Source organism: Ascaphus truei, chromosome 9 (genome assembly GCF_040206685.1).
Source record: "Ascaphus truei isolate aAscTru1 chromosome 9, aAscTru1.hap1, whole genome shotgun sequence".
Classification (NCBI taxonomy): domain Eukaryota; kingdom Metazoa; phylum Chordata; class Amphibia; order Anura; family Ascaphidae; genus Ascaphus; species Ascaphus truei.
Genome location: NC_134491.1, coordinates 1,272,958 through 1,292,537, shown reverse-complemented (window position 1 = coordinate 1,292,537; position 19,580 = coordinate 1,272,958). Strand labels below are relative to the sequence as shown.

The window sequence follows — 19,580 nt, the reverse complement described above, 5'->3', positions numbered from 1 at the left end:
GACAGTGATGGGGAAGGCATGGTGTGTGTGTGTGACGGTGATGGGGAAGGCATGGTGTGTGTTTGTGACAGTGATGGGGAAGGCATGGTGTGTGTGTGTGTGTGTGTGTGTCAGTGATGGAAAAGACAGGGTGTGTCTGTATCAGTGATGGAGAAGGAAGGGTGTGTGACAGTGATGGAGAAGGCAGGGTGTGTGTGTGTGTAACACAGTGATGGGGAAGGCATGGTGTGTGTGTGTGTGTGTGTGTGTGTGTGTGTGTGACAGTGATGGAGAAGGTAGGGTGTGTGTGTTTGTGACAGTGATGGGAAAGGCAGGGTGTGTGTGACAGTAATGGTGAAGGCAGGGTGTGGGTGTGACAGTGATGGAGAAGACAGGGTGTGTGTGTGTGTGTGTAACACAGTGATGGAGAAGGCAGGGTGTGTGTTTGTGATAGTGATGGGGGAAGGAATGGTGTGTGTGTCAGTGATGGAGAAGATAGGGTGTGTGTGTGTCAGTGATGGAGAAGATAGGGTGTGTGTGACAGTGATGGGGAAGGCAGGGTGTGTATGTGTGACAGTAATGGGGAAGGCAGTGTGTGTGTGTGTGATTGTGTGTGTGTGTGTGTGTGTGTGTGTGTGTGTGTGTGCCAGTGATGGAGAAGGCAGGGTGTGTGTGACAGTGATGGAGAAGGCAGGGTGTGTGTGTGTGTGTGTAACACAGTGATGGAGAAGGCAGGGTGTGTGTGTGTAACACAGTGATGGAGAAGGCATGGTGTGTGTGTGTGACAGTGATGGGGAGGCATGGTGTGTGTATGGGTGCAGTGATAGAGAAGGCAGGGTGGGTGTGTGTGTGTGTGTGTGTGTAACACAGTGATGGAGAAGGCAGGGTGTGTGTGTGTGTGTGTGTGTGTGTGTGTGTGACAGTAATGGGGAAGGCATGGTGTGTGTGTGTGTCAGTGATGGAGAAGGCAGGGTGTGTGTGTGTGTGACAGTGATGGGCAGGCATGGTGTGTGTATGGGTGCAGTGATAGAGAAGGCAGGGTGTGAGTGGATGGGGTGTGCTTGGAGATGAGGGTTTGAGTGAACTTGGTGAGTTGTGGGTGAGGGCGTGAGTGGACGGGGTGTGCTTGGAGATGTGAGTTGACGGGGTGGATGGAGTGTCCTGGGAGGTAAGGGTGCGAGTTGATGGGGTGTGCTGGGAGGTGAGGGTGTGAGTGGGCGTGTGTGTGACAGTGATGGGGGAGGCATGGTGTGTGTGTGTGTGTGACCGTGATGGAGAAGGCGTGTGTGTGTGTGTGTGAAAGTGATGGGGAAGGCAGGGTGTGTGTGTGTGTGTGTGTGTGAAAGTGATGGGGAAGGCAGGGTGTGTGTGTGACAGTAATGGGGGAGGCAGAGTGTGAGTGGACGGGGTGTGCTGGGAGGTGAGGCTGTGAGTAGACTTAGTAAGTTGGGGGAGTGAGTGGACAGTGATGGAGAAGGCAGGGTGTGTGTGACAGTGATGGAGAGGCAGGGTGTGTGTGAGACAGTAATGGAGAAGGCAGGGTGTGTGTGAGACAGTGATGGAGAAGGCAGTTTGTGTGTGTGTGTGTGTGTGTGTGTGACAATGATGGGGGTGGCAATGGGTGTGTGTGTGACAGTAATGGTGAAGGCAGGTTGTGTGTGTGTGTGTGACAGTGATGGAGAAGGCAGGGCGTGTGTGTGTGTAACACATTGATGGAGAAGGCAGGATCTGTGTGTGTGTGTGTGTGTGACACAGTGATGGAGAAGGCAGGATCTGTGTGTGTGACAGTGATGGGGAAGGCATGGTGTGTGTGTGTGTGTGTGTGTGTGTGTCAGTGATGGAGAAGACAGGGTGTGTCTATCAGTGATGGAGAAGGAAGGGTGTGTGACAGTGATGGAGAAGGCAGGGTGTGTGTGTGACAGTGATGGGGAAGGCAGGGTGTGTGTGAGTGTGTGTGTGTGGCCAGTGATGGAGAAGGCAGGATGTGTGTGAGACAGTGATGGAGAAGGCAGGGTGTGTGTGTGTAACACAGTGATGGAGAAGGCAGTGTGTGTGTGTGTGTGTGTGTGTGTGTGTGTGTGTGTGTGTGTGTGTGTGTGTGTGTGTGTGTGTGTGTGTGTGTGTGTGTGACACAGTGATGGAGAAGGCAGTGTGTGTGTGTGTGTGTGTGTGTGTGTGTGTGTGTGTGTGTGTGTGTGTGTGTGTGTGTGTGTGTGTGACAGTGATGGAGAAGGCAGGGCGTGTGTGTGTAACACATTGATGGAGAAGGCAGGATCTGTGTGTGTGTGACACATTGATGGAGAAGGCAGGATCTGTGTGTGTGTGACAGTGATGGGGAAGGCATGGTGTGTGTGTGTGACGGTGATGGGGAAGGCATGGTGTGGGTTTGTGACAGTGATGGGGAAGGCATGGTGTGTGTGTGTGTGTGTGTCAGTGATGGAGAAGACAGGGTGTGTCTGTATCAGTGATGGAGAAGGAAGGGTGTGTGACAGTGATGGAGAAGGCAGGGTGTGTGTGTGTAACACAGTGATGGGGAAGGCATGGTGTGTGTGTGTGTGTGTGTGTGTGTGTGTGTGTGACAGTGATGGAGAAGGTAGGGTGTGTGTGTTTGTGACAGTGATGGGAAAGGCAGGGTGTTTGTGACAGTAATGGTGAAGGCAGGGTGTGGGTGTGACAGTGATGGAGAAGACAGGGTGTGTGTGTGTGTAACACAGTGATGGAGAAGGCAGGGTGTGTGTTTGTGATAGTGATGGGGGAAGGAATGGTGTGTGTGTCAGTGATGGAGAAGATAGGGTGTGTGTGTGTCAGTGATGGAGAAGATAGGGTGTGTGTGTGTCAGTGATGGAGAAGGCAGGGTGTGTGTGACAGTGATGGGGAAGGCAGGGTGTGTATGTGTGACAGTAATGGGGAAGGCAGTGTGTGTGTGTGTGTGTGTGTGTGTGTGTGTGTGTGTGTGTGTGTGTGTGTGTGTGTGTGTGTGTGTGTGTGTGTGTGTGTGTGTGTGTGTGTGTGTGTGGCCAGTGATGGAGAAGGCAGGGTGTGTGTGACAGTGATGAAGAAGGCAGGGTGTGTGTGTGTGTGTGTAACACAGTGATGGAGAAGGCAGGGTGTGTGTGTGTGTAACACAGTGATCGAGAAGGCAGGGTGTGTGTGTGTGACAGTGATGGGGAAGGCATGGTGTGTGTGTGTGTGACAGTGATGGGGAGGCATGGTGTGTGTATGGGTGCAGTGATAGAGAAGGCAGGGTGTGTGTGTGTGTGTGTGTGTGTGTGTGTGTAACACAGTGATGGAGAAGGCAGGGTGTGTGTGTGTGTGTGTGTGACAGTAATGGGGAAGGCATGGTGTGTGTGTGTGTCAGTGATGGAGAAGGCAGGGTGTGTGTGTGTGACAGTGATGGGCAGGCATGGTGTGTGTATGGGTGCAGTGATAGAGAAGGCAGGGTGTGAGTGGATGGTGTGTGCTTTGAGGTTAGGGTGTGAGTGGACATGGTGTGCTTGGAGGTGTGAGTGGGCAGGGTGGATGGGGTGTCCCGGGATGTGTAGGTGCGAGTGGACGGGGTGTGCTGGGAGGTGAGGGTGTGTGTGAATTTGGTGTACTGGGAGGTGAGGGTGTGAGTGGATGTGGGGTGGTGGGGTGTGCTGGGAGGTGTTGTCACAGGAGACTAATGCTTTTAACACCTTAATTACCCGGATCCTTTGAATGAACAAAGCAAGAGATAAAATAAATTGTGATTTATTTACAGAATGAACATATACAGCTTGATTTACAATTACAACCAAAAATACACTAACTAGTTACGATGTTAAGTCTGGTTACAGGATGGATCTTTCACTGCATGATAAATCTTAGGTGAATCTCCTTCCTGATGGGCTGCACAGGTTCTTATAGGGTTAACATTCCTATCTTTAAACTCTGCAGCCAACCTCTGCGTGGGAACCAACATTTCCCACTTATCCCAGAGCTGCCAGTCCTGGGTAGCCTGGCACTGGGAGCTTCAGCATTGCAACTGGGCATGTGTGACAAATGCCATCTTTTCCCCACTTGTTATGCCAGACCCCCTGCCGGCTCAGTGCCTGAAAGTCTGGGCAGAGCAACCATATGCCAGGGTGGCTTTGAAATTCTCTTCCTTGCTAACAAAAGGTTAACACCTCCATATCCTGGACTGTCTTTGAAACTGGTCCTTTGAAGCTTAGAGGAAGCTCCCTCTTTCCTATGCAAATGGATTTTTATCCATACTGAATGACTTCCTCTGACCATTACTTTAATAAAAATCTAAACCTTGGGGACTTTTATTCATCAATTTTTTTATATACTTTTATAAAAATTGCGCTATAACCTTTTTAATGATTTTACCTGACCAGCACTCACAGCAAATCTCAGCGTCCTAGGACCTTCCTAGCAGGAGCTAGCTAAAATCCGTTCGCTGTGCTGCGGAGCTGCTGGGTTTTAAAACCATTTTTTCTTCGCTCGGTTACAGGGAAACACTGTTGCAGTAATACATTTCATAGTTAGACACAACATGATTCTCACCACCTTATACCTGGTGGGAGACACACATACATGTTTATTGAATGCACAGTGATTTTGCCATTACTGGGCTGTAGAGCTGACAATCTACATTTTCCCAATATGGCTTAGGGGCCCCCAGCCGGGCCAAATACCTTTATTAATGGCCTGGGTACCCCCTCACCGTCACAGGTGTGAGTGTACGGGTGTGCTGGGAGTTGAGGCTGTGAGTAGACTTAGTAAGCTGGGGGTGAGGGTGTGTTTGACAGTGATAGAGAAGGCAGTGTGTGTGTGTGTGTGTGTGTGTGTGTGTGTGTGTGTTAGACAGACAGTGATGGAGAAGGCAGTGTGTGTGTGTGTGTGTGTGTGTGTGTGTTAGACAGACAGTGATGGAGAAGGCAGTGTGTGTGTGTGTGTGTGTGTGTGTGTTAGACAGACAGTGATGGAGAAGGCAGTGTGTGTGTGTGTGTGTGAGAGACAGACAGTGATGGAGAAGGCAGTGTGTGTGTGTGTGTGTGTGTGTGTGTGTGTGTGTGTGTGTGTGTGTGTGTGTGTGTGTTAGACAGACAGTGATGGAGAAGGCAGTGTGTGTGTGTGTGTGTGTGTGTGTGTGTGTGTTAGACAGACAGTGATGGAGAAGGCAGTGTGTGTGTGTGTGTGTGAGAGACAGACAGTGATGGAGAAGGCAGTGTGTGTGTGTGTGTGTGAGAGACAGACAGTGATGGAGAAGGCTGTGTGTGTGTGTGTGTGTGTGTGAGAGACAGACAGTGATGGAGAAGGCTGTGTGTGTGTGTGAGTGAGTGAGAGAGACAGTGATGGAGAAGGCAGGGTGTGTGCGACATTGATGTAGAAGGCAGTGTGTGTGTGTGTGTGTGTGTGTGTGTGTGTGACAGTGAAGGGGTAAGTAGGGTGTGTGACAGTGATGGAGAAGGCTATGTGTGTGTGACAGTGTTTGAGAAGGCAGGGTGTGAGTGGACGGTGTGCTGGGAGGTGAGGGTGTGAGTGGACGGTGTGCTGGGAGGTGAGGGTGTGAGTGGACTTAGTGAGCTGGGGGATGAGGGTGTGAATGGACGGGATGCTGGAAGGTGAGGGTGTGGATGGACAGGGGGTGCTGGAAGGTGAGGGTATGAATGGACAGGGGATGCTGGAAGGTGAGGGTGTGGATGGACAGGGGATGCTGGAAGGTGAGGGTGTGAATGGACAGGGGATGCTGGAAGGTGAGGGTGTGGATGGACAGGGGATGCTGGAAGGTGAGGGTGTGGATGGACAGGGGATGCTGGAAGGTGAGGGTGTGGATGGACGGGGTGCTGGAAGGTGAGGGTGTGGATGGACGGGATGCTGGAAGGTGAGGGTGTGGATGGACAGGGGGTGCTGGAAGGTGAGGGTGTGGATGGACAGGGGTTGCTGGAAGGTGAGGGTGTGAATGGACAGGGGGTGCTGGAAGGTGAGGGTGTGGATTGACAGGGGATGCTGGAAGGTGAGGGTGTGGATTGACAGGGGATGCTGGAAGGTGAGGGTGTGGATGGACAGGGGATGCTGGAAGGTGAGGGTGTGGATGGACAGGGGATGCTGGAAGGTGAGGGTGTGGATGGACAGGGGGTGCTGGAAGGTGAGGGTGTGAATGGACAGGGGGTGCTGGAAGGTGAGGGTGTGAATGGACAGGGGATGCTGGAAGGTGAGGGTGTGGATGGACAGGGGGTGCTGGAAGGTGAGGGTGTGAATGGACAGGGGGTGCTGGAAGGTGAGGGTGTGGATGGACAGGGGATGCTGGAAGGTGAGGGTGTGGATGGAGAGGGGGTGCTGGAAGGTGAGGGTGTGAATGGACAGGGGGTGCTGGAAGGTGAGGGTGTGGATGGACAGGGGATGCTGGAAGGTGAGGGTGTGGATGGACGGGATGCTGGAAGGTGAGGGTGTGGATAGACAGGGGATGCTGGAAGGTGAGGGTGTGGATGGACGGGGTGCTGGAAGGTGAGGGTGTGGATGGACGGGATGCTGGAAGGTGAGGGTGTGAATGGACAGGGGATGCTGGAAGGTGAGGGTGTGGATGGACAGGGGATGCTGGAAGGTGAGGGTGTGGATGGACAGGGGATGCTGGAAGGTGAGGGTGTGGATGGACAGGGGATGCTGGAAGGTGAGGGTGTGAATGGACAGGGGATGCTGGAAGGTGAGGGTGTGGATGGACAGGGGATGCTGGAAGGTGAGGGTGTGGATGGACAGGGGGTGCTGGAAGGTGAGGGTGTGAATGGACAGGGGATGCTGGAAGGTGAGGGTGTGAATGGACAGGGGGTGCTGGAAGGTGAGGGTGTGGATGGACAGGGGATGCTGGAAGGTGAGGGTGTGAAGGGACAGGGGGTGCTGGAAGGTGAGGGTGTGAATGGACAGGGGGTGCTGGAAGGTGAGGGTGTGGATGGACAGGGGATGCTGGAAGGTGAGGGTGTGAATGGACAGGGGGTGCTGGAAGGTGAGGGTGTGGATGGACAGGGGATGCTGGAAGGTGAGGGTGTGGATGGACAGGGGATGCTGGAAGGTGAGGGTGTGAATGGACAGGGGATGCTGGAAGGTGAGGGTGTGAATGGACAGGGGATGCTGGAAGGTGAGGGTGTGGATGGACAGGGGATGCTGGAAGGTGAGGGTGTGGATGGACAGGGGATGCTGGAAGGTGAGGGTGTGGATGGACGGGATGCTGGAAGGTGAGGGTGTGGATGGACAGGGGATGCTGGAAGGTGAGGGTGTGGATGGACAGGGGGTGCTGGAAGGTGAGGGTGTGGATACAGGGGGTGCTGGAAGGTGAGGGTGTGGATGGACAGGGGATGCTGGAAGGTAAGGGTGTGGATGGACAGGGGATGCTGGAAGGTGAGGGTGTGGATGGACAGGGGATGCTGGAAGGTGAGGGTGTGGATGGACAGGGGGTGCTGGAAGGTGAGGGTGTGGATAGACGGGGTGCTGGAAGGTGAGGGTGTGGATGGACAGGGGATGCTGGAAGGTAAGGGTGTGGATGGACAGGGGATGCTGGAAGGTGAGGGTGTGGATGGACAGGGGATGCTGGAAGGTGAGGGTGTGGATAGACGGGGTGCTGGAAGGTGAGGGTGTGGATGGACAGGGGATGCTGGAAGGTAAGGGTGTGGATGGACAGGGGATGCTGGAAGGTGAGGGTGTGGATGGACAGGGGATGCTGGAAGGTGAGGATGTGAGGTCACTGTCCTTGTATTAACATCTCCACTCTCCGCTGGTCTCTCGCAGCGAGCAGCCGAAGACCGAATTCTACCTGAAGAACTTCACATCTTCCAAAGACGTCCTGCTGGCTGTGAAGGAAATCCGCTTCCGAGGGGGGAACTCCAACACAGGTAAGGGAACTGCGGACAGGGAACAGAGGCGACCAAGGGAGTCGCAGAGTAAACACATATTAACCCCTTATTGCAAGAGGCTCCAGCAGAGCAATATAACATGCTGCCCCCCTGGCAGTGAGGGTGATAATGGTACCCCTTTGTATTTGTAGCTGCTGTGTTCTTATGCAGACACACACACACACACACACACACACACACACAGACACAGACACAAACACTGATACACTGATACACACACACACTTTGTGTATATACACAATCAAACGCTGACAGACACTGACACATCACACATCACACACACCACCCCAGCCTCCTCCCCCCCCCCCCCTTGGTGAGCTGTCACCAGTCACACACAGTCAATATTGGAATCAAACACACAAACTTGTGCAACCAGGACACATATTATATTTATGGAGAGTGCAGGGGCACATTGGAGGTGCCATAAAGTGTGGAGACTGTGGCAGCTCTTTGGATGGTGGTGTGTTGCCGGTCTTTATAGTGGTGCCCTTGAACACATGGCTAGCATCTCTCTCTCTCCTCCTTCCCCCCCCCCCCCTCACCCCACAGGCAAAGCTTTGAAGCACACGGCTCAGAGTTTCTTCAGCACAGCTAATGGGGTGCGAAAGGGGATCCCCAAGGTCGTAGTGGTGTTCATAGATGGCTGGCCCGCCGATAACATTGTGGAGGCTGGAATAGTGGCCCGGGAATTCGGCATCAACGTCTTCATCGTGTCGGTGGCACCGCCCACACCGGAGGAGCTAGGGATGGTGCAAGACGTGGCGTTTATAGACAAGGTACTAGACAAAGAAATGGTAGCGCTAATCCAGAAAGGTGAAACCCGCAGCCTGTGATATAACTCCGACCCCCCAGGTCGGACAAGAGACTAGAAACCGATGTTATATCTATGGCGCTGGGTATACAACATAAAATAAATAAAAGTTTTATACAACCAGTGGGGTGATGGGCTCCGCTGGAACTCTTCCAATGATGACAGTGGGTCATGCAAAAAGAATAAAAACAGACATAGTGTGATACAATTACTCACAATACATAATACACCACTAGACTAACACAAAACACTAAAAAACAAACATGTGCTGAGACACAAGACTAAAGTAAAAAATCACATTTAATAAAATAGCATTAAAAGTAAAGGTATCGTCTGCACAGCAGCCTCAGGTGTGCAATGCCCGCTTACCAGACATGCATAGGGTACAAGCAGTGGATAAATCGGAGAGTATCCCCTCTCATTTGAGTTGCACCACGTGTGCTGGCGTCTGGCTGGGGCTCCGTGAGAATCCCCTGCCGTCTGTACCACCACGGACCTCCACTGCCCGCGTGCACCGGCTGGTGTATGCTTGGAAAAGCTGCCGTGTGTATTGCCTGGATGCGCGTCAGTGCTCTCTGCGGGATGCTCAGATGTTTCACCGGATCAGTGTGCCATTCACCGGATCAGTGTGCCATCCACCGCAACCGGAGACTGCAGCAGCAGGGTGGGCTGGGGATCAGTTCGGGTGATGCAGCAGGTAACGAGGCAGGTAACGGTTCTTGTACCCTATGCATGTCTGGTAAGCGGGCATTGTACACCTGAGGCTGCTGTGCAGACGATACCTTTACTTTTAATGATATTTTATTAAATGTGATTTTTTACTTTAGTCTTGTGTCACAGCACGTTTGTTTTTTAGTGTTTTGTGTTAGTCTAGTGGTGTATTATGTATTGTGAGTAATTGTATCACACTATGTCTGTTTTTATTCTTTTTGCATGACCCACTGTCATCATTGGAAGAGTTCCAGCGGAGCCCATCACCCCACTGGTTGTATAAAACTTTTATTTATTTTATGTTGTATACCCAGCGCCATAGATATAACATCGGTTTCTAGTTTATAGACAAGGTGACACACGGTTGGGGACTTGTTTATAGACAAGGTGACACAGGGTTGGGGGAATAGTTTATAGTGACTCGTTTATAGACAAGGTGACATGTTGGGGGCATCAGCTGGTCCTCTGGAAAGACCTAGTAGCTAATGATGATTCTGACATGGGCAGGGAGAGGACAGTGTATGAACTATGTAAAAGGGGATCAGAGAATCCTCAGGTAGAGAAGTCGGAACAATCTGCAGTGTTACAAGTGTGTAGTTTACAAGTGTGTAACACTCAGTGTCAGATTAGGGGGGGGGATAATTTGTCACTCGTGTGAGGAATAGATTTCATAGGACTTGGGTTCACCTTCGCTCCCTGTCTCCACTGTGGGGGCAGATAAGAGCTATGTGTCCCAAATGAGCCAAACATCCCTCCTGTGTTATGGTCACCTTGTGAGGAACAGACTTATGGTACTATAGGTGCCTGTGTCACCATGCAATAGTAAGGATGTCCCTGACCTGCCACTACTTTTCCATCCTTCACAGAGCGTCTGCAAGAATAACAGTTTCTTCTCCTACCATATGCCCAGCTGGTTTGGCACAACCAAGTACGTGAAGCCGCTGGTACAAAAGCTCTGCTCCCACGAGCATCTCCTGTGCAGCAAGACCTGCTACAACTCCGTCAACATCGCTTTCTTGATCGACGGCTCCAGTAGTGTCGGGGACCACAACTTCCACCTGGTGCTGGAGTTCATTGCCGGGGTGGTGCGCGCCTTCGATGTCTCCGACATCGGGGCCAAGGTGGGGGCCGTTCAGTTCACCTACGACCAGCGCACAGAGTTCGGCCTGAACGACTTCTCCAGCAAAGAGGAGGTGCTATTGGCCCTGCGCGGCATCCACTACATGAGCGGTGGCACAGCCACGGGCGCCGCCATCGACTTCACCGTGCGTAACCTCTTCCAGCCAACAAAGGACGGGCACAACAAGAACTTCCTGGTCATCATCACCGACGGGCAGTCCTATGACGATGTCAGGGGCCCCGCCAATGCTGCACAAAGAGCAGGTAAAGGAGGGGGGTGTCACGGCTCTGGTCTCACCATGCAACATGTATGGGCTGGAGGATGAAATGAAAGCGCTCTGCTGCCTAACTCACTGGCATTTTTAAGGCTTTTTAGCTAATTTGATGTTTAACTCCTTTAGTACTGGATTGGTCAACATTGCAAAGGCACGTCTGGTGGAGAAAAGGTTAAGTGTATTGTAGAATACATACAAATTATTTGTTTAGCTGCAAAAACCTAGCCGATTATGTAGCTCAACGGTTTGGCACGAAAACCTTTTATTTTAAATCACCTAACAAAATTCCTTTAAAACTTTTCACAGGAATCTCTTTGCTCCAATGACAAAAGCTGCATGTAAATTACATAATTTATTTTAATTAATTATACAGGCCAAAAGCACAGATGGTGAATCTACAGAAAGCGTTGTGTGGCAGAGTGCTTTTACTTCTATAAGAGATGCCACATTTAACCCCTTTGCTGGCAGAGGGCCCTGTAACAGACTGCAGAGTGATGTAACTTGCTGAGCAATGCCTCTGGCAGCAAAGGATGCTAAGCCATCTTGTACATCGGGTGGCCAACTTCAGTCCTCAAGTTGATTGAGCCACTTGTAATGAAGCAGGGATATCCTGAAAACCTGACCTGTTGGTGGCCCTTGAGGATTGGCCACCCCTGATGTACATGCTGTGTGTCCACCCACTGTTTCTGTGCCCATAGGTGTGACTGTGTTCTCAGTGGGCGTAACATGGGCGCCACTGGAAGACTTAAAAGACATGGCATCGGAACCCAAAGACACCCACACCTTCTTCACCAGGGAGTTCCCGGGGCTGGAGAAGATCGTGCCAGACATCACCCGTGGGATCTGCAGAGATTACCTGGAGGCACATAAGTGAGAAGCCAGGTAGAGGCCATACCCAGACTAAGAAGGGGGTGAAACATACACCTTGCTATGGGGGTGCAGCAGGGCTAGAGAGAAGTTTCTATCGCCTATACACGGGATGCCAACTCCAGTCCTCAAGGGCCACCAACAGATCAAGATTTCAGGATATCCCTGCTTCAGCACAGGTGGCCACCTGACTGCACCACCTGTGCTGAAGCAGGGATATACACAATACCTGGCCTGTTGGTGGCCCTTGAGGAGAGTGGAATGGGCCACTCCTGTTCTATATACACACCAGCTACAATAATGATTAGGGTTGTACTTAACATGCTGTTTGAGTTAATTTTCACAGCTGGTAGCCTAAAGTTGTAGGTGCCAGACAGCTCTCCTGTACCCGGGATCATGCGGTGTAACAGAAGGGTTATGGGGAAGAGAGCAGCTTCCAAACACTCCTTTTGGTCTTGATAGATTAGACTTGGGATGCCCAAAAGAACAGTTCTATAAACTCCAGATTTATGCCATGTCGGCTTTAGCCCCCCCCCTCCCTATGTAATGTGTCACTGGCCACTCTCGTAGTCGAGTTAAATCCACACCGTGTTCAGAAAAACCCTGGACTCCTTTTTCATTTTCAGCATATTTTGCAGGAAAGAAAAAAGTCTGTCCCAGGAGATTATTACATGCAAGAATTATTTGAGTCTAATATTCTTTGAAATTGGTGACAGCGTGATGACCACATCGTATGCAGTTACAAAATGATGTTTAGCGACGAATATAAGCACGTTATCAAGACAGAGGAAGAATTATGGTCCAAAACGCCTATACAATGTTTCCTGAAAGGATCACGCTAGGAGGACAGAAAAAATAATTTGTATCGTTCAGGAGGTGGGAGCAGCTGGATCAGCGCGTTATCGATGATACAATCAGACAGCGGCGTTCTTGTCTTCGGCCGCGCGTTTCAGCAGGAGGACATTTTGAACTCAAACTTTATAGTAATCTTAGTATTTCAGATTACATTACAACAGTTTAACACATTTACGAGCTATGAAGGAAAACCCTATTTCTCCTTTAATGAACATGAACCTCCCGCAGTGTATCTGGTACTTGTCATAATACAGTGACATCAATTTAGTTAGTCGATTGTCTACATTGTGCTTCATATATAGTGTTAATCTACATAACAAACCTACAAGTGGGAAACTTTTCATGGGGATTGCGCGAGAAATATATAAGATGAAAAGCAAAAGGGATTTTTTTTGAGCGCAGGTGGATTGGACGAGCGCGAGGATTGATAGATACATACAAAAGGAGTAAAGATTATAATTATTTAGGGGATTATATTAATTTGGCGCACCTCTAATTTGTTGTTTACACAGACAATTGGTAATACAAACAGAAAAAAACAAAAAAACAACACCCCTACCCTGAGAGCAAAACCTCCATACTCTCCCCCGCCCGTGTGTGCGTCTCCTCGCCGTGACCGTGCGTACAGGCCTCTCTGTGTCAGCATTAGCAGCTTCAGTAACTGTATACATGTACGTGAACCTTCTGAAGGGAAGATGCAATGGATCAGAGAAAAGGAATATGTAAGACTGCAGTTTATAAAGCAACCACAAGGTGACTGTTACCCATGCTGATATTAATTATTCATTTGGAATTTCACAAAATGTTTAAATCTTTGCAATGTTTTAACATTTAGAAAAGTTTGAAATCAATAGAAATGAGAAATGAGTCACTTTCTTCTACACCTTAATATAATTAAAACATTTTTTATCAGAAACTCAAGTAAAAGTAAATAGGTGGGAGATGTGTGGGGTCAGTCGGCAGCACGTGTGATATTTCAGGGACCATGTAATGTAAGCTTACGGATTGGTATGGAACAGCCAGCTAGCTGCCTCAGAATCTCATCCACAGAGCATCTATGCTTTTAGAATTACCAAGACATATACACAAAATGATGTGTGTACACATACACACACCTGAGCACTTGCATTTTACATGTAATAAATGCCTAGGTGGGGGGGAGTGGGGATTAACCCAGATCTGCAGCAAACACCTGTGAAATCTTATGGCAGTGAAGGGAATAGTGTGAGACTAGTTTGTAAGAGTTTTCTTGGTGGAGAGAAACCACGCAGGAAAGTGGAGATGAGATCGGATACGTGGCTGGTGGTGGGTGAGACCTGTTTTAGTGACAGCGCTGTGTCACCAGCTAAAAATTAATTACAAATAAAGCTACTTCTCTTGGTAAACACAAATACAAGTATTCTATATACATTTCGTATCTAGTGGAACATGTAAAAACAATGCGAGGTAACAGATACAGGTACACATTTAATATTTATTATATGCATTTTATATACATTATTTTTCAACAACTGTCCTTTTGCTTTTTTGTGGTACAATCTTAAAAATGTGCCGATTCGCAGAGTCTGTAAAATGAAAACATTACAAAAAACTCGCCTCGTTTCTCTCTTTTGTGGAAGACTAGAAAAAAATGTGAAATTGTTTGTCATGCATAACACAAAGTAACATTTCTCAGCAGAACCTGAATGTTTGAGAAAAGGGAGGTTGGGGAGAAACAAAAAACCTGGCACTGGGAATACTTTGATAAAAAGGAAGAGGTTCAGTTGTAAAGATTGCAACCCCGAACTGCAAAAAAAAAAAAAAAAAAAATCAAGAGGAGACGGTGCTGAAAGTGCAATGTAACACCCGAGGGCATTTCAACCTCATTTTGCAGCTGGAAACTGCTTCCTGCTGCACCTGCCATCTTTAAAATTGATACTTTAAAACTCCTGATTTTGTTTATCCTATTTCAAGGGTGGGAAACTCAAGGGCCACCAACAGGATATCCCTGCTTCAGCACAGGTGGTGCAGTCTGACTGAGCCACCTGTGCTGACGCAGGGATTTCCTGACCTGTTGGTGGCCCTTGCGGACTGGAGTTGACCGCCCCGTCCTATGTGAACGTAAGCTCCAGTCATACTCGGTCCTCTGCTTGTGTGCGTCATGGGTTCACTTACATGGAAAAGAGAGAAAAAACCAAGCAAAAATAAATAACAATAAGCCTCTAACTACGCTGGCAAACCTTTGGATAAATTAACTCGTAAATAAAGTAAACATACAAAATATCACACAGTGATAGAATGCTGCAATTGTTAAAAAGGGGTGGAGGTTATTGGGGCAGAGACACTAAAAGGCCTGTGACCCCGATAACCTTCCCTGTTTAGTAGAACTAGAAGTAGGGGAATAAAATAGCCAGGGCGGGTTAGTCTGTTTTTCCACCCCAAGTGTTAACCCCTTTGGTGCCAGGCAAGCAGGCTTCTTGTAGCACAGAGGGGGGAGACGAAGGTGGCGACATTAACCCTGGTATGGGGCGGCAATAGAAAAGGCTGTCAAGATCATTTCAACTTTGGGTTTTTAATATGGCTGATAAAACACTGCAAAATATATATATATATATATATATATATATATATATATATATATATATATATATATATATAAATTTTAGGCAAAAGGTGACACGGTGTGCTCATTTGCATGTTATTTCCCAGAATCCCTTGCTGCAGTGAAAGCACTGTATGCTAGGTCATAATGTGAAAGGTGGGCCTGCAGACCTGTCTGGTACATGAAGAGCATAAAAACGACAATTAGACCCAAAACGTGTGTATATGCAAGACTAATGCTAAAAAAAAAAAAAATATATATATATATAGGAAAAAAAAAAACCCTTTGTCAAGAAAGATACCTTTCAAATCCCCTCACTGGCAGACAGGCACTGAAGGGGTTAACGCACTGCCATGTAGGAGTTGCCGCCCCACAAATGTCTTTTCCAGGCGTGCAAAAAGGTTCAACCGCTTGTGAACGAAGATCTATGAAGAAATCCCCTGCAGTGCCAGGAAGAGATATGGCCGCCTGGCAGAGGTTATGGGTTTGATCCGGCTGCCTCAGGTCCTATAAAGTACGGAATCTGTAAATGCTGAAAATGTTCCACAGATGGGATTTGTTTTTTTAAACTGTATGCCACTGATGCAGTTACCCAGGGGTGGCCAGTCCGCATGGGCCACCAACAGGTCAGGTTTTCAGGATATCCCTGCTTCAGAACAGGCAGCGTAGTCAAAGACTGAGCCACTGATTGAGCCACTGATTGAGCCACCTGTGCTAAAGCAGGGATATCCTGAAAACCTGGCCCATGAGGACTGGATTTCCCACTCCTGCAGCAGGTCTGCAACACATTGCTTTGCAATACGTTGCAGGAGTTTGTCAGCGAAAAGGGGTTACGGCGGTCCCAAGATTTCACGCAACAATGTGATCATTTGCGCCGGCCCCATTGTGAAACGTGATAGAGCGAGTGGCCTGTCCGAAACACTACGGCAGCACAAACTCCAGGTCTGAAATCTAAAATTCAAAAAAAAAGAAAAAAAAGTTTCTCTAAAAACGGCTAATATAAAATAAAATAACGGGGAGGCCAGACAGGCGCCGTGTGTAGGGCTCCGAATACCGGCTACTGCGAGGGGAAGAGGGATGAAGTTACAGTAATTGCAGCTCAGAGAGCCGCCCTGATATCAGTTGAGAAGGGGAGCGATTGCGCTGAAGCAGCGCTGTCATGTAGTGTCAAAGTGGGGGAGAGGCTTCCTCTTGGCAGTGATGTTTAAAAGTTTGTGTTTTAATACCACTCGTGTCCTTTTTTTGTGTCCCAAACGCACTTGTGGTTTTCGAGAGGAGGGGAAGGGTGTCACACGAAGACCTTTGCCAGGGCGTCGGCTCCGGCGCTGGCGATGAACGCTTTGGATGGGTGGAAGGCTACGTCGTAGATGGACTCGTCGAGCTTCTTGCGGTGTGCAGTGATCTCCTGCACGCACGTCTTGCTGTCCAGGTTCCACAGCCGGATGGAACAGTCATGGCCTGGGGAGGGAAGACGGACATGTTTCAGTGACAGTTGCCTGTGCTCACTAACCTTACTCATGACAAACCTGGGACTCTCAGATAGCCTCTCCTGTGTTAGACTGAGGGACCCAACTCCAATCCTAAAGGGCCACCAACAGGTCAGGCTTTCATGATATCCCAGCTTCAGCACAGATGGCTCAATCAGACCCTGCGTCAGCACAGGTGGCTCAAAGGTGTGCTAAAGCAGGGACTGATTGAGCTACCTGTGCTGAAGCCGGGATATCCTGAAAGCCTGACCTGTTGGTGGCCCTTTAGGATTGGAGTTGGCCACCCCTGGTTTAACACCAACTGAAGAGTAACACTGCACTATTGCCAACATAAGAGTACAGCACAGAAAGTGGGTGCACACTATTATAAGGCACCCTACAGAAACAGTATATGGCATGGGAAAACCAAGGCACATGGAGAAAACACGAGCCAGTGCATCAAGTCATCAATAAAACACATTTATGGTCCCACTTTAGCACTATAAATGTACTTCTAATGATTCATTCAGGCAATAGTATATAATAGAACCGCTTGGTAACATGGGCCCTTTGCAATAAATTGCCGGCCTCTGGCATCAAAGCTATACATCTATAACACAGAAAGTAATGAGAAGCAGGTCCTTCATCCTGCAAACCCGTCAAACAGCTGCAACCAGAACATCAACGTTTAGCATTTCCCATCACCAATCATTTGCCTAAATATTTAAGTAGTTGAATCCTTTAAACGAATCCAGGTAATCTTACATGAAGTCTCACATCATCCTTAACGGAGAATCTCCCACGTCTCACTCCCACCCTCTACTCACTTCCAGACATCAGGTAGATTCCGTTGGGATCCACTGCGAGGCTCGTCACTGCATCCAGGTGAGCGACCATCAAGTGAATGGTTTTACCTTAAAGCCACCAAGGTGGAACAGTATTATTAACCTTGAAATGCACACATCTGTGTGGCGGAAGATACAGAATAGTCTGTTTAGCTGCACTCCTCATGGTGACATAATACAATGGTGAAATGATCATGGCATCTTCCGGTCCCAGTAAAGCAGCACAACAATACGCAGATGTGTTTCCTAAACAAGCTCTAAAGACCCAATGTCCCTTTTCATGCAACAATGGGCCCCACCAGCTACGTCCAGTACATGCAATTTCAGATCAGAACCTCCCTGCCAACGTTTCAAAATACACATTTAGATTTTCAATAGAAGTGCTGCATAAAAGGCGACACTAAGACGTAAGCACTAACCTTGTGTGTTAATTTATCAATTTTTGGGAGGGTAGTTCTAGACACACCTGGCAATGAAGGTGTTAAGATGTAGGATCCGCATGAAATGTATTTTTGGGTTGGCTAATAATCAAATGGTTGCACTGCCAGCAGTATATCACAAAGCAAATGAAAATTGGCAAGTTCCCGCTGTGGGCGCAGATCTGTACTTTACAAAGACACTGGGTTCTGGTTATTAAACTCGGCGTGTTGCAAAGTTGGGCTCTGAAAAATGGTGTGCTGTTTGTTTTAATCAGATTTGCAGCAGGCAGCTTGGAGGAGAAAGACGGTTTCTCAGGTTTGGGGGGTGCAGACATACCGGTTTTGTTGTCAAAAAACTTGATGTGCCGGTCCTCGTAAGCAGCGATGGTAACGGGCAGAGTGGGGTGACTCACCACCTTATTAATGTGGCTGGAGAACGGAGGACCTGCAGAGATACAGGTAATACAGCAATAAGGAGGTGCGCAAAAACTCACACTGCAAGGAGCCCTGGTAAAGAGTTAACACATCACAAAGAATACCCAGGGCTTTCTGTCACAGGGATTCTCATGAGGAAAAAAACAAGAAAAAAAACAGCGCACAACGCAATAGTGAAGTATGTAAAAAAAAGTGTCAATACATTTATAGGGTAATAAATCTGCGAACATCAACGTAATAAAAACAATCACTGACAGGATTCGATAGGATCGCTCACTCCATGCCCCCAATGGCAGTCTGGCTTCTGGAACCATGGGATGCACTTCAGCTAGGTGGGTAACCTCTCGGTCTCCGTAAAGGCAAGTCCCTTTGAACTCAGTCCCTCTTTATGATGGTATTGATCTCTTTCAGTGTGGGTGCACAATTCATACATAAATAGGCACGGATCCCTCTTCTTTCTCCTGTTCAGCAGCCGTGCCGATAGAAACAGCAGCCCTCAGAGCGGGCCTTAGGAGATGACGTCACAGGGATCGACGTGCTAGGCAACAGTATACAACAGTACGAGCGACACGCCTTGTTCTCAGGAGGATTTTTGGACATTATATACCACCGCAGTTTCACCTGGATCGCCGTCAGACCTTTCGGACGCGGCAGTCAGGGTACAACGCCGATCGCGCCTTACAGGAGAGCTGCCGTGAGTTCTGGGACATTTACAATCGGACTTTTTACTTCTTTTATTCATTAAAGTTCTGTTTTTTACCTGGCTTACCTTGCCTGTGATTTACCAAAGAGGATTGTGCTCCACCTATAAGGCTGGGATTATCTCTGAGTGTCTACACTCTCATATGGCCATGTGAGTGGTTTTTATATATCTATTTTATCCAACCCACCATTTATTGTCACTTAACAGTGACATACACCTATTGCTGTTCTCCCCTCCTTCTCTCCTGAGATCTCCGTCCGGACCAGTGATCCATGAAGCAAGCCATAGGCTAAAGCCACCTTTGTTGTGATGTGTATACACTCACACATGGCCGTGTGATTTTGTATTACTTCCTTCCATCCTATTTCCCCTCCCTTCACCCATTCAATTTTTAGTAATTTAGGCTATTGTGTGACTTACATTTTGCTGTTTCTGTTTTTTTGGCTTGCGCTCGCCCTATTGTGTCGCCAGAATAAATGTGTTTGAGGCGCCTCAGACAGCAAAAACGTTAGCTATTATTTCCTATGGGTGGAACTAGTGTTTTATTTTCCAATACAAGCAGTATTTATTATATTATGTAATATAATTAAATATATAAATAAGAGTCATTGAACAAAAGGATATAGTTATATTAAAAGGCAAC

The 19,580-nt window shown here is 48.5% G+C and overlaps 2 protein-coding genes across 8 annotated transcripts in view; one reads left to right on the top strand and one right to left on the bottom strand.

Moving 5' to 3' along the window:
* COCH (cochlin) overlaps window positions 1–14,067 on the top strand; it is a 42,601-nt gene extending 28,534 nt beyond the window's left edge. The window contains exons 9-13 of one of the 5 annotated variants that reach the window (XM_075613185.1): window positions 7,726–7,829; window positions 8,400–8,626; window positions 10,239–10,755; window positions 11,465–11,636; window positions 13,001–14,067. In XM_075613185.1, coding sequence (XP_075469300.1) covers window positions 7,726–7,829; window positions 8,400–8,626; window positions 10,239–10,755; window positions 11,465–11,636; window positions 13,001–13,052 — 1,072 coding nt within the window. In that variant the 3' untranslated portion in view covers window positions 13,053–14,067. Of the gene's footprint in view, window positions 1–7,725; window positions 7,830–8,399; window positions 8,627–10,238; window positions 10,756–11,464; window positions 11,649–12,259; window positions 12,756–13,000 lie in introns of those variants that run through there. The other 4 variants (XM_075613189.1, XM_075613186.1, XM_075613187.1 and 1 more) reach the window with 4 other exon arrangements.
* The window catches only part of STRN3 (striatin 3), a 34,320-nt gene continuing 28,682 nt past the window's right edge, over window positions 13,943–19,580 (bottom strand). For all 3 annotated transcript variants that reach the window (XM_075613181.1, XM_075613183.1, XM_075613184.1), the window contains 3 exons: window positions 18,137–18,244; window positions 17,363–17,449; window positions 13,943–16,527 (listed from right to left, as the gene is read on the bottom strand). In XM_075613181.1, the coding sequence (XP_075469296.1) occupies window positions 16,358–16,527; window positions 17,363–17,449; window positions 18,137–18,244 (365 nt within the window). In that variant the 3' untranslated portion in view covers window positions 13,943–16,357. The remainder of the gene's footprint in view (window positions 16,528–17,362; window positions 17,450–18,136; window positions 18,245–19,580) is intronic.